We start from the raw sequence: 14,156 nt of genomic DNA on the forward strand, positions 1-14,156 counted from the left end.
TATTTATCACTTATTTGGATTGCAGCAACTTTCAAGGTTAAAAAAAAGATCACACTCTGACAGAGTTTGGAATAAAATGAGTCTCTTTGATGTTAAGTCCTGACCAAGTAAGCAGGCAGTCGCCTGCTTTACAGGATGCTGCCCTGCCAGCTCCACCTTGAGTGGAGGGCTGCACTGCTGCTCCCTCTGTCAGAAATAGATGGCTTTTAATCATCTGGTTGGAACTAAAAAGCCCAGTCTCAGTTCTTACCTTCCAGGTAAGATACACTCACACTTGGTTGAAGGTTCAGCAGTTTTTACTCCCTAACCACCAGCACACCTCTGCTCGAGCTCTCCTCCTTCAGTCCTTTTGCTCGGACGATTGAGCACTATTGCCCACACTCAGGGAGTCTCAGTCTCATTCTTACTTTCTACGCTTTTTTCTGTTGACTGACTCCTCTGAGCAGCTGTTTAATGTTATGGTGCTGTATGTCAAAGGAAGACATACTCATCTTCCCTGCTGTCTCTTTCTAGCAAGCAGAAAACCTGATGGATTTTTGGTCAGACAAAATTTGCATTTTAACCAGGCTTCTGGGCAATCAAATTTTTGCCAGTCTGATTAATTTATCACCTGACAATTTTTCTAATCATATTTTTCTGTCTATTTTTAAATATGAATCAGGCCATTTCCCCTCCTTGAGCTTATGTTTACTTGAAGCTAATGACATGCCCTTCAGGCTTAATCAGGTTAAACCAATGAACAAACAAGACCTCCTTCAGTTGTGGGGCCATAGCAAAAATTATTTGGTAATTTAATACAAAATAATGAAGATCATTATTTTAATTACATTTCAAGATTTTGCTGATGTCTCATTTTCCATTTTACCAGCTGCGATAGGTACACATCCACTTTAGTGAAGACATGTACATGTCTGTTGAGCATAACCATAAAGGTGCAGGAGCGGATATTAAGGCAGATGGATGCATGGTTCAGCACCAGCTCTCCAGGGCTCTCATACTGACAATTCCCTCTATCCCATAAGCAAAGTTCACCTTTACAATGGCAAAGATGGTGTTTAAGAGCAATACTGCCAAAATGATTCACTGGGATGCAGTTATGCTCTCCCTATACTGTGCCAGAACCTGCTACCTGCTTGCAATATAGGTGCTGGCAGCAGAGCAGCTTCCTTCACTTCTTATTTACAGCAGCAAACTTCTGTGTCCCAGTGATGTGTGAGGGAAGTTCTGCCTGAGACTTCTGTGGGCACCCAGTGGTGTAAGGGACCTTCAGCTACCCACTAACAGGCAAAAGCACGCAGCAGGGAGAAGAACATAAAAGGGAAATTGAAAAGAGAAAGGATATTGTTCAATTTTTAGAAAAAGTCATCTTCAGTGAAATACACTCATAGAATTTCAATTATCTCTAATAGTTGATAATAGCAGAATGGTAGCTCACACTGAAAGCATTCAATTTCTTTGGTTTTAAAGGGCTAACTTTTCTCTTTGTAAATATAAGTGATTCACATAGTGGAGAAAAATCTTAGGGCAGCACAATTTATCCTTCTGGTTGTTTTTTTCTTTACAGCTTATTTTGCAAATTTGGCCACAGAAATGATTTTCAGTCTGTCAAACACGGACAGCATTTAATTAACCCATACAGATGCTTAAACATTTTTGTGGCTTCTATCTGCTTCTCTCTAGATTAAATATTCATAAAGAGCTGCCTTTCATTTTCTTAGCTGGTGTTGTTGCTACAATTAAAATTACATGGTATGTCTCCAGCAATTTATATTATAGGAAGAGTAAATACAATGGAAACTGCAGGGTATAAACACCTTAACCACCACATACATTATGTATTTCTTAACGTTTCCAATATGCTGCAACTTTTTACAAGCAAAAAAGCCTACCTGAGCCACATAAAACTGCATACACATACACACACCTCCTCTTAGGTAATCTCCTGCTATGGACTAGGAGAATGGATTCACTAGATGGCTTCTAGGTCCCTTCTCACATGTTTTGTATTATTCTAATAATATATGAAAGCAGTTCATTTTTCTATTTCTTCAAATAAACTGAAACTGAATAAAATTGTGCCTTCTTGGTACTAGCAATCTGCTAGTTTAAAACTCAGCAGTCTCCGACGATGAACCAAGTGTGAATGTATCTTTGATAGCATGTTTTCTAAATACCATCAAAGGATATTGTCAAAGACATTTCAGAACCTAGCTAGAAGAAAAGCCCTTAGCTTTTGAACTTAAAATTTCTGACTTGAACAAGATGATGCTGTTTTAATTTATTTAATTTGAGTAATACATTCGTGAGATTACATCAGTCCAATTAAAGCATACTGTATGCAATGGTAGTTCTACTGTACATTTCACTTACTGTTGCATTAACTTGAACCCCCTGGAAAAATAGAGTTCTGCGAAAGGCAAATCTGACAACAGTATTGTGAGCTGGGGAACTTCTGAGTTAGCTTAAAAGATGAAGAAGTATTTATACAAATAGGTCTTATTTTGTCTACAGGGCAAATCAAGATTGAAAACATGCAGACAAATCTTTTCAAAGTCATCTGTAATCTGTATGGTAAATTGGCTCAAGGTCAGAGGCCAGACTCTGGGCTGCATTTCTCTGAGGCAATACACAGAAGGTAGAGGTCCAAGGAGGACTGGACAGTTAGAAAGGACAGAGGAAAGGGAATGACACTTCATCCTATATTTGTAACTCCCAGATTCTGAGCTGCCTCAAGGTAAAATCCTTAGCAAGATCTGCTGCAAGACGGCTTCCTCACTGCTGTCCACAAGCTGTTCTGCAGCCCAGGGCTGCGAGAGCATGCTGCTCTAAACTTATCTTTACCTGACAAGAGGGAACAAGGGCACATATGCGTGCTACTCATTCACGGGGCAATCTTAATCCTTACTTTGGCCTCTGTATACATCTGGAATGTGCCAGGATTAGATGTCTTCTCTTGTAGATCATAGTCTGTGACTGCCTTTAATAAAGCAATTCACAAAGGAGGCTGGTTCATGGGAATTGACACCAAACAAAACATAGGTTGGTAGAGACATATATCTGAGATAAGGAGACACTACTGATTGACTGTGAATTATGGTGATAATATGTATTTAGCTATGCTCCCCATCTAAAGTTCTCAATTAGAAAACATTTCTGAACTCTGTGGTACGTTACGTTTATTCAGAAAACTCTGATCTTTCACTTATTTATGAACACAACTTTCATTGAGTGTAAGATAGAAGTGTCTCTCTAGGAAAGAACAGACCCACACTGTTCGCAAAACAAGTTTTCCCTCGACCCATTACTTAAATAAAGACATTTTATGTAGTAAGAATGTGACCTACCTTTTTAGTCTGATTCACATTTACTAAACTGCAACTTCAAAATGCCTTTGCCATGAAGCTGAAGGATCTGGTTGTATTCTTTGGGCATTGCATGGAAACCTGGTTTAGGCAGCTGGTTGTCATAATAGTGGTGGCTGATTGGCATCTTCTCTGTGGATTTTGAGAAAGGCCAGAAGCCATAGAGCTTCACATTCTCACACAGCTCAAGAGCAGCACTAGTGATCATAAAACCAGATGACAACCGGTAGGCTTTCACACCCTTAGTTCTCCAGAACTGGGCAAGACTTTTCAGATAGATGGGGTGAAAAAATATTGCCCTTTGGGCTGCTTTGAACTCTTGCAGAGTGTGATATACTTTAAAAGAAGTGGCTGTGTTGCTTCTGAAGGAAAATGCTGGCAATAAAAGGAAAGCATCTCCATAGACTGCAATGTTCTCCAGAAATTCTGTCTTCTTTTCATTTAGTTTGTTGTATCTGCGAAGTACAACATTTTAGGAAAAGAGTGAATGGAATGTACTATTGATATAAATATTACAGACCAAAACAGCACAACTGCACTTGCATATATGAGTTATGAACTCTGCTGCACCAGTTCAGCATGTCTACATTTCAAATTTATACCAACCTGTTATATGTTGTCATATGTGCAGTTATGAAAATCTGGCTTTATTGTATAATAAGAACACACTCCATAGGATTGAATTGGTAACACGGGAGCTACTGAAGCAGATCAAATTCACTGCTAATGAGACCAGGTCCTGTTTACAGAATTGATCAATTCAAGAAATTTCAAAGGAGAATACAAAAAAAAAATTGTATTTATACTTTCTCGGTTAAAAAATACATGCACTATGATATGTACTGCAAGTGTTTGTGAAATGTGTTTCTTACATCGATAGGTATACAAAAACCCCTCTTCAAAATCTGTGTGTCTGCCCTGTGTGGAAATACAAGTATGCATTTAAGCAGTCTTGGAGTGTTAAAGATTAGTGTGTGCTCAAGTTTTGCAGCGTCTTAGCTACTTTTGATATACTTTTAAAATAGCTGAAAATATAGGCACGTCTGTTTCTCTCCTTCGACCACAAAGGGAACACACGGAGATCTGTAAAGACTTAGAGATCTAACTTCACAAATGAAGAGGATTTATCCTCAGATGCTTTGGTTCCCCAACAACCAGCAAAGAGACTTAGTTCTCACCATTGGATAATTCCATGCTCCCAAATATTGAATAGTGAACTTCCAGAGTTATCCAAGAAGTGATACAAGACAAAGGGGGTCACTCAACTCATTTCCTCTATAGATCTGAGTTATCTGAATCACCTGAACATATGGCACTCGCACCCCCTTTGGGATTCAAAGCACTGAGTCCTCTTTTGTAGGTAGTTGCCTATTTGAGCAGTGTATTTTCACCTTTTAAGGGCTATCGGAGCCCACTTTTCACAAGTGGCTCCAGCAGAAACTGGAAAACTTGGTTTCACTTCTCTTCACAACTTGAGTAGGTTCAAACCCTCTTCTCATGCAGCACTTCAAGACAGAGGACAGCAGCCACTGCCATTTCCATTCAAAACCCTCACAGAGGAGTTATCAGTTACCTCTTGCACAACTGAACTCATGCAAGGAGTGATACACCCCTCCTCAGTCTGAAGGGGTTTAAACTTACAGCTTCTGCTTCCCAGAAAAGTGCCATTACCACCAGACTCTGAATCAAAATGAATGAGGGAGACTCAGCCCCTCCTGTTGACCCTGGGCCCCTGTGCATGCAAGAGTCACACCGCCAAAACAAGCAAGAAACGGCTGAGCCTGTATCTAGGAAGAATGACTGAAAGGTGAACTTCTAGCCTCTAGTCCAAGAATTTTCTCTATTTCTGCTCAGTGTAAAGTACATAAAGAGCCTTCGGGACAGAATTCAGATCTCCGTTCTTCCTTAGCCAGAAGCCTGAACAACTCAACCTCGTCTTGTTTTCCTCTCCAGCTCTGCCACTGCGAGCAGTGTAGCCCAGCTCCATTAGAACACATAAGAACTGTGCTTCTTTCCTCCAAGAGAGTTCACCTACATTGTATACCCCGACAGACACAGTTCAAAAGCTGATTAACCTTAACAATAATAACATCAGACTAACCCAGTACCTAAACACAGAATTATAAATTAAAGCGAATAAAGTCAGAATAGGTCTTCTGAGAGAAGAAACAAACTTAGTTCTGCTAAATGGTGCCAAGTTGCTTCCTGCTCCTCCTTCAAAAGCATTGACAGTGTTCTCTGAATATTTAAATAATTAATTTTTTAAAATCCTAAAGTCCTCTCACAATCTCATTTCATCCTCACACAGTTTTAGCTCCTATTTCCTTCAGTGTAACTCCTATTAACCCTGGCGTGGCTTAATTTGGCTAAAAAAAGAGTGCAGCTGTGGCAGAACACTTTGATCAAGCCCAGACAAATCGTGCACCATGTCAGTAGTCACCAATGATGCTGAGTCACTGGATACAGTTTTCCTTCCTCATATTCTTGTGCAGCCCCGCTAACATCAATGAGCTAAATCTATTTTTGGGGACGCAATAATTCATCTTCATTTAAGTCAAAAAGGGCTGGGTAAGCATCAAGATAGTTAGTACTCATTGCAAAAAATCAAGTTCTATCCTTGAATCAATGACAAATGCCTGTTAGTCATTTCTATGTTCACTGTACTTTTTCCTTCTTCAACAGAAAAAAAAAAAAGCTTTGCCTGATGTTGTCTATTTGACAAATACAGATATGACAGACAAATAAGATACAGTAAGATCAGTAAGCAGTAAATAACATGCCACAGCAGTCCTTTTCATAGATAAGCTGCAGTTCCAGCCTGCTGAAGATGTCAGATTAGTCAGCCCAGCCTTATTAGATTTTCTTTTCATCAAGAAGGTGAAAAAAAAAAACTTTGCTGAGAAAAAAGTGTGTGAGCAGCTTTCGTATGGATTGAGAAAATGGATTACAGAAATTGGGCCTCCATTCAGTAGCCTTCATCAGAATAGCCTCTAAGCACATTACCTAAGAACATGTGCTTAGAGTCCTACTGATAGAGTTGGACACACATTTCCAAGCTTTCCCGATTTATGATTACAATTCCTTTCTTATGTTGGGGGTCATGAGGGTCATGGGGGGGAAAAGAAGAGGCTTGGGCTTGCAATCATCAATTTTACTCTGTCATAAATTGTGGACTGGTGCCAGCCGAGGCACTTGCTCATCTGGGTATTGCTGACTCCTTTCTGCTACAAAAAAGGCCAGGTTTAACAGATTTCCATTTAGACTGGTACATATTTTACATGGGAACTAGGGCTTAATGAAGTAATCTGCATGCACTGCTCTCTGTGCTGGTATCCCAACAGATTTCCAACAAAATCTAAATCATGTCAAACAATTATACAATATTGCACAGAAACAGATTTGTAGTAGTACTTACTTCTGAGCTATGATACTTGGATTAACAGTCACAAGGTTTGTTTTATTGCCAACATCTTTGCTAATGCTTCCCATGGTTGGAGGGAGGTTACACCTGAAATTGAGAAACATTACTTAAATAGATGTGCACCAGAAATGCTTTACAGTTATTATTTGCAAATTCCTCTCTTGTGCAATGACACTTTCACGTCAGCTCCCAGGGATCTCTAAGCACTTTACAAATATTAAATAAGGCTTACAGCACTTCTAGTAAAAATATTTAATCTACTGTACAGATGGTTAAAATAGGGCACAGAGAGCTCATTTTCATAAATCATCTCACAAATCAGGAGCAAAGTTAAAATCCTGGAAGGAGCCAGTCTATGAATGTCCTATGTTCGCTGCTAGGGAGTACTGCCCCTCTTGCCTAAACACTGCATTTCTTCTGAAAGCCTTCTATTATTTTCAGTTTAAAAACAGCCTGATTGATACCAGTCCCTCAGCTTGCACAGCAATGTTGACAGCTGTTTCATGAGACAACAACAGCATAACTTGCCCAACTGCAGAAACAGTGTTTTTTGTAACAGGTAAAGCATTTTTTTAAAGTCAGTAACTTAGTAAGTTTAGCATTTTAGTATGTAGATTTCCCATTTTTATTAAGACAGTTATCTAACTGGAAAGACTTGGTTTTTTTTAATTTGAAAAGCCCAAATACTAGTCAAAAGCAGGAAAGGAAACAAAATGCAGCAGACTGTGTGACTGGACATCACTGAAAAGAAGAATCTTCACTTGGTTACTTTGTTCCCTTGCAGGAACTACAAAGTATGAGTCACGTACTGAGAGAGTGGGTCAAATTACGCTCTGAGTATGCCTGGTTTTCTCCACAATCTATAGAGGGAGCTGAAAAAAACTACTTAAATTAGATGCCTAATTTTTTAGATGGCTAACAGCAGGTGCGACAAATACTGGGGCAGTTAAATAACTGCCTTAGTGAGCCAACCTAAGGCTAAGTAAACCCTTTGTTAAACCAGAGGTAAAGGTAAACATGTGACATTTAATACCAGTCTTTCTTATTTCAGTTTCAGCATTTTCTTTATTCTCCTGTCCTGATTAAAAAAAAAAAAAAGAGCAGGGAAAAAAAAGTTCCCTCCCCTAAAGGATGTTAAATGAACAGAAATTTCAGGTTCTCAGATAATCACGTTTCACATCACTGGCAAGATATCTTTGCAATCATAGATCATACATGTATCCATATAGTCCTCTCTTTACTTAGGAAGCAGCATTCTGAAATCTACAAAGCAGAAGGACTATCCTTAGAGAGGCAGAAATAAAGAATTGTCAAGATCCTTCCTCATTGCTACAAACTGGCGCTGGCATGCTTCCAAGCCTGCCAAGTTTTTAGAAACATTAGTCACCCTTCAGTAAGATGAAGCAGCTCTTACCTAAACACAAAGTCAGAACGATCGATTTCAGCTCCGCAGCTGGAATTTTTCAAAATGCCTCCATTTCCAACCACGGCACAGGTCTTGAAGGGATAGACTGAAAGAGGAGAGGACTGCAAACAAATAAAAAGACACAGCCAATACCTTATAAATCTTTCGATTGCTTCTTCGCATCTTTAGTCATTTGTTCTTGCAGGTTTAATCTGGTAAATCCCAGTAAAAGCATACACCATTTAGCAGACAGGGTTGCCAAGAGCCAAAAATAGGCACCAGCAGACTGAGAACCGCTATTTCTGTCATCAGTACTTTGAGGGAATAACACTGGATTGTTAAAACTGGATGAATATCTTTTATATACCCTTAACACAAAAATTATCTAGTAGTGGACTGAATCCTTGACAAGCTAAGGAGCTAACTTGTACTGAAGATAGTTTAAATTTACCCATTTTCCTTTGCACTGTAACAGACTGGGGATTGTTACATACTCATTGACTTTGTCAGCTAATAGAAGGTAACTTCGTAAATGCTCATTACTTTGTCATCACACAACTACATTTGATGTAAAATAACGAATTTAGGGGAACCTGAAGATGCTGTTAAGGATAATCACGTGCCCTGGCTTAACTCATGGTGAATGTGATGGCTAACTGAAGAGGTTACTGTTTCTGGCTGTTCACCCTCTCTACTCCTCTTCTTGTTAGAGGTTGCTGTCTTGCAGTGGGGAAGCTGAATGAAAGCTAAGTGCATCCACTTCTGAACCAGCAGAGATCACAATCTAGCAAATTAATGTAAATTGTTGGCTACTTCAGCTGACATTAATATAGTTGGCTGTTATCCGAGGGTCTCAGAAACATCTCATAGATCTTGTTCAGCCTCTCCTCTGTGGGAGCACTGACATTCAACACAGAGGCCAACAGCTGGGCTACTTTGACTGCAGAAATTGAACCCAGTTGTAAAATTGAGTCAAAACTTGCTCACACAAAGCGTTATCCTTCCTCAGTCTCTCATCAGCTTGCCCAAAGAGAAGCAGGAAGGGACACTGTTAAAACAAGGCAGAAAGTGTGGGGAAGGTGGCAGACATCACGTTGCCTGGCAATATATTACAAAACAACATGTTCAAATATTTTGTTCAATTCTGAAAAGACAGTAGGAGAACACAAAGGCCAGACAACTCTGGCTAGCTTAGCAAGTATATATGCACATAAAACATACTACTTTTTTCTCTCATTCAGTTTAAATTTGGAACCACTGTAACCCCTACTGCAATAAAATTTTTAGTGATTCACAGCAGCATTAGAAAGGACTAGACTCATGGTAGTTGGGATCTCACAAATCAAGAATGCCAGAGATGGGTAAGAGGGCTCCCATGTGCTCTTACTTTCAAGAAATTAAGTACATCTCTGTGCCCCTCTTTGTCTGATCTCCAGAGCTTATAAGTCCAGAGCTACAAAATCTGATTCCTTTGCTCAATCTATGTTTCTGGCTGCAAAGGCCCCACCCCAGTGGGCAGCAAAGCTGGTGAAAGGGCTGGAAGGAATGTCCTATGAGGAGCAGCTGAGGATTTTGGGTTTGTCTAGTTTGGAGAAAAGGAGGCTGACGGGCAACCTCATTGCTCTCTACAGCTTCCTGAGGAGGGGACGTGGAGAGGGAGGTGCCGATCTCCTCTCCCTGGTATCCAGTGATAGGATGTGTGGGAATGGTTCAAAGCTGCACCAGGGGAGGTTTAGACTGGACGGTAGGAAGCATTTCTTTACCAAGAGGGTGGTCAAACACTGGAACAGGCTTCCTCGAGAGGTGGTCGATGCCCCAAGCCTGTCAGTGTTTAAGAGGCATTTGGATAATGCCCTTAATAACATGCTTTAACTTTTGGTCAGCCCTGAATTGGTCAGGCAGTTGGACTAGATGATCATTGTAGGTCCCTTCCAACTGAAATAGTCTATTCTATTCTATTCTATTCTATTCTATTCTATTCTATTCTATTCTATTCTATTCTATTCTATTCTATTCTATTCTGTATCAGGTTTACCACCAATATAGTCTTCATAAGTTATATGCCCAAGCCTGCACCGGAAATGGCATGGAAATACGAGGAATATGAAATGTTGTTCCAGGCTGAAATGCCTTTGAAACTGGGAATGAGAAAAGCAAGGCAAACGTTCTCAGAGAATTCACTCCTGAATTCAGCTGGCTGCCAAGCCAGGCTGCAACTTGTGTTCTGTAGCAACTCTACCTACAATCTGATCTATGACACCCTGCCCATGCCTCCACCACTGCAAAGGCAGGCAAAAAAAAAGGTCTTACAAGGTGAACGAAGAAGTGCATACAGGAGGTGAGGGGTCTCTTCCAGAGGAATCAAGCAAAGCAGTTCTATTACTAACCCAAAACATATATGATACTGCAATTATAATAACAGTAAAGATACAGTTCTTACCACAGGCAGCATCTTAAAAATGTCCTCTGTAATGAGGATGGTCTTTTTACTGTCCACTTCATAACTCATGTTACTTCCCAGTGGGGTGTTGTTTTGAGAAGCAATAAAATTGTCAACTGCATCACAGCAGGAAGCTAATTCTGACCTGCAAAAAACCCAAACAAAACCTGCTCAAAGACAGGAGAGCGGTGGTAGAGAACTAGATGAATGAAAACCAGTTCTAATTAACTAAGCAACAAAAGGCTATATGAACCCTCTATAACATCAGTTCCCTTGACTTGCCTTGCAGAGCAAGTCCATTTTCACAGAAAATGTTCAGAAACTAATCAGACCAAGAACTCCTTTTCTTATCCTGTTTTTCACTCTTGGTCTCCCTTTCCCATCCAGAAAAAGTTGTAATCGGTCTTCTCCTTATTATTAATTGTTAAGATTATTATAGAAACACTGAGAGACTTCAGTCCCTGAAGAATTAACAATGTGATTTCAGTCAACATAGAATGAGTGATTGTAAGAAACTAGAAGGCTGAAGAAAGAAAGAACCAAGGAGAGGAAAGGAATGGTGATGGGAAGTACTGGCTATAGTACTTAGTGAACGGCTAGATGGCTGCAAGCCAATTAATTAATAATTCATTTCTGCAACTGTTCAGCACAGTTTTCCTGTGCACAATATCACAGATGTTAAATAAATTACATCACAACTTGCAAATAAAGAAGATGGATATCTTTGTGGTAGAGACAGACAGCCTAGCTGCTCCTCGAAACACTTAGCAGAAGTCCTTAAATAGATGAGTGCAAGGGATTCACTCAAACTTTATGTAGGAGTGAAGGCTATCACCCATCTTACAATTCCTGTTACCTCCAAACTTATGAAAATATTATGTGTGTAAACATCCTATGTTATTAACAGTGAAATGCAATGAAAAGCCCCATCAGATCTGAAACGCTCTAATTCATTTTGCTTTAGGGAACAATGTTCTCTCTGCTGCCACTGGATTCAATTTTCAGTCTGTAAGGCTGAAATATTCATGGCCAGCCATTATCTATCAATAGGTAGGACATCGCTGTCTCGTTAGGTGAGATACTAAAAAACTACTAACCATTAGAGAATAAAATTCATTGATAACAGAATTGCTTGGAATTTTGAAGAAGATAACACAGCAGGGAAAAGATAATAATTCCTGTCCTAACACTGAAGGTTAATTGTGAAGAAAAAAATGATATATTTACAGTTAGAGCCAGAGGAAAAGTTTTATTTCATACTTTTTCAGTGAGTACGGTAAACCAAGCCATTGGAACTAGTTAACCAATACAGGTCAAATTCTGGCTGAAATTAAGCTGACTTTAATAGGGTAAGACAGGTAAGAGAAGTGGTTTCATTTGGCTTTATCAACAATGTACGCAGAGCAAATATTCTAATAATAACATAATTTTATTTCTGATGGAGATGAGGCATAGTCTAGCACATGGAAGAATCCAAGGATTTTCTTTCCTGGAAGACAATTAACAAGTCTGGGACAACTCCCAATCTCACTTCTCTTGAAATAATGGTCAAAATGGGGGGAAAAAAAGGTTGGGAAGGTTGGTTTGATTCATACATAAAATACCAAAGGAAAGGGTACCATTTCAATTGTCAGATGGCTTACTGGTGTGTATTAACCCATTTTGAATACTGAGTTCTGAAACTCCTCAAAGACAAAATTTCCAGATGTGTGAGGAACACTGTGAATGACTGAGTGCTGGGATGGCACAGATCTGAAATAATCATACTAGGAGAGTTACCAGGAAATGTTAATGGGAAGTATTACTCCTGAGAGAGGAAACAGTAGGGTTCAGATTTGCACAAGCCATATTCAGCTCCACTCCCTGAACACAGTGATTCCCACTGCCTTGCTTGAAGCCTTAGGGGGCAGGGACGGTCTGTGGTCAATGAAAACCACTAGGTACAAGGGTGGGGATGGAACTGAGACTATGCTCTTGTGGGTCAGGAGGTACACACATGGTGAAAACAATTGCTCAGGGCATATAGTGTCCTATTTTAAACATCTGGAAAAATACAAACGGAGCAATGAAGCAGGAGAGTCAAATGATTAAGACTGGGAACACTGGATGCTATTGAACTACTCTTGACTAGAGTCCACTTGCTTTTCTTTCTTGCACACTTTTTCCTATAACCAGCTCTTTCTAACTTTAATATGTAGTAATAAGAGGATTCAGGTATCACTGTCAGGCCCTGAGGGCACCACCAGACTTCACTACCCCTGCCCAGCCCCCTCCAGGGCCACGCATGACCTGCCCATGGCCCAGGACCCCATGTCAGTCCCCCGGGGCCTTCAGTCGCTGCCACAGCGACACCGCAGCAGGACCAGTCTCCAGCTGTGCCCATCCCGTCCCCAGGGAAGTGCCCAATGCCCGGGAATAGGACTGCCCCGCTCCTGGCTGGGGGTGGGATGGGCCCGGCTGCCAGTCCCGGCTCTGCTGGCCATGTTATTGTGCTGGGATCCCACTCCCTGTCCCTTAGGGAGCAGTCGTCCCTCACTGCTCCCTGGCAATCACATGGAGATGAGGAATCACAAAAAACATAATTTTGATTTCCTTGAATTTTTTCTTAAAGCTAAATGAAGCAGGCCTAAATATTATCTGTGTCAACCACGGCACATTCAGAGAAGGAATGAGGCCAGAACATTCTTGCCCAGCTTTAGTAAAACAGCTGTTTTGTGTGTGATGGCTACCAGAACCTGAAAAAGCAAACTGATGATAGATAACATTCATTAATACAGATGACGCATTTTTGCTTTTTATTACTCATTCCACAAGAACGAGTGCTTCAATAAAAGCACAAACAGTCTGGAAGAAAATCAGGTATCAGAATTAATGAGAAAGTAATAGTTTAATTTAATATTATGGATCCACTGAGGAAGTAAAACAGAGCCAGGCTAGTTCAGAAACGCAGTGAGAATAAGGGAATACGTATTGATTAATGATATATTATTCTTATGTTACCTAAGAGCGTATATGCTAAAAATTTGGAGGTAACAATAGAAACCTCTTTCTTAGATCAACTCATGACACAGAATCCCACCATGCCCAAGCATCCATGTACAAAGCTCCAGTGGGAACGCATGTAAGCTGCAGACAATAATACCCACTGGCAATATATTTAGCCATCTGTTCATATAGGATTTTGTACAAGCTGTGACACATGGTACTCTACAACTGACAGCAAACAATGAGGAAGGGGTAGAGACTGGTCAGTTCAAGCAATTTATTACTGCAACCATCATCATAGTATTAATGTCATATATGGCCTCTGTCATGAGGTAATGACACCCTAAAGAGCACATACTTCATAAGATTATGACATGTATCACATAGTTAATTCTTTTAACAAGTGCTATATGTAAGGTGTTGCAAAGTCAAGACAACATTTTAACTTGTGTATCATGCCACCTGGGGAGAGAGAAATTGTTAAAACCTACCACACAAAGAAGTTCCTAACCAGATGGTGGGATAAGAGACAAGGGTCAGAAT

At 40.1% G+C, this 14,156-nt stretch overlaps 1 protein-coding gene across 2 annotated transcripts in view; it reads right to left on the bottom strand.

The window, feature by feature from the left end:
• ST8SIA6 (ST8 alpha-N-acetyl-neuraminide alpha-2,8-sialyltransferase 6) overlaps window positions 1-14,156 on the bottom strand; it is a 49,528-nt gene that overhangs the window by 9,374 nt on the left and 25,998 nt on the right. For both annotated transcript variants that reach the window (XM_075143883.1, XM_075143882.1), the window contains exons 5-8: window positions 10,629-10,773; window positions 8,198-8,310; window positions 6,778-6,870; window positions 3,345-3,817 (exon numbers count right to left, since the gene is read on the bottom strand). In XM_075143883.1, coding sequence (XP_074999984.1) covers window positions 3,349-3,817; window positions 6,778-6,870; window positions 8,198-8,310; window positions 10,629-10,773 — 820 coding nt within the window. In that variant the 3' untranslated portion in view covers window positions 3,345-3,348. The remainder of the gene's footprint in view (window positions 1-3,344; window positions 3,818-6,777; window positions 6,871-8,197; window positions 8,311-10,628; window positions 10,774-14,156) is intronic.

This window comes from Calonectris borealis, chromosome 2 (genome assembly GCF_964195595.1).
Source record: "Calonectris borealis chromosome 2, bCalBor7.hap1.2, whole genome shotgun sequence".
In the NCBI taxonomy this organism is placed as follows: domain Eukaryota; kingdom Metazoa; phylum Chordata; class Aves; order Procellariiformes; family Procellariidae; genus Calonectris; species Calonectris borealis.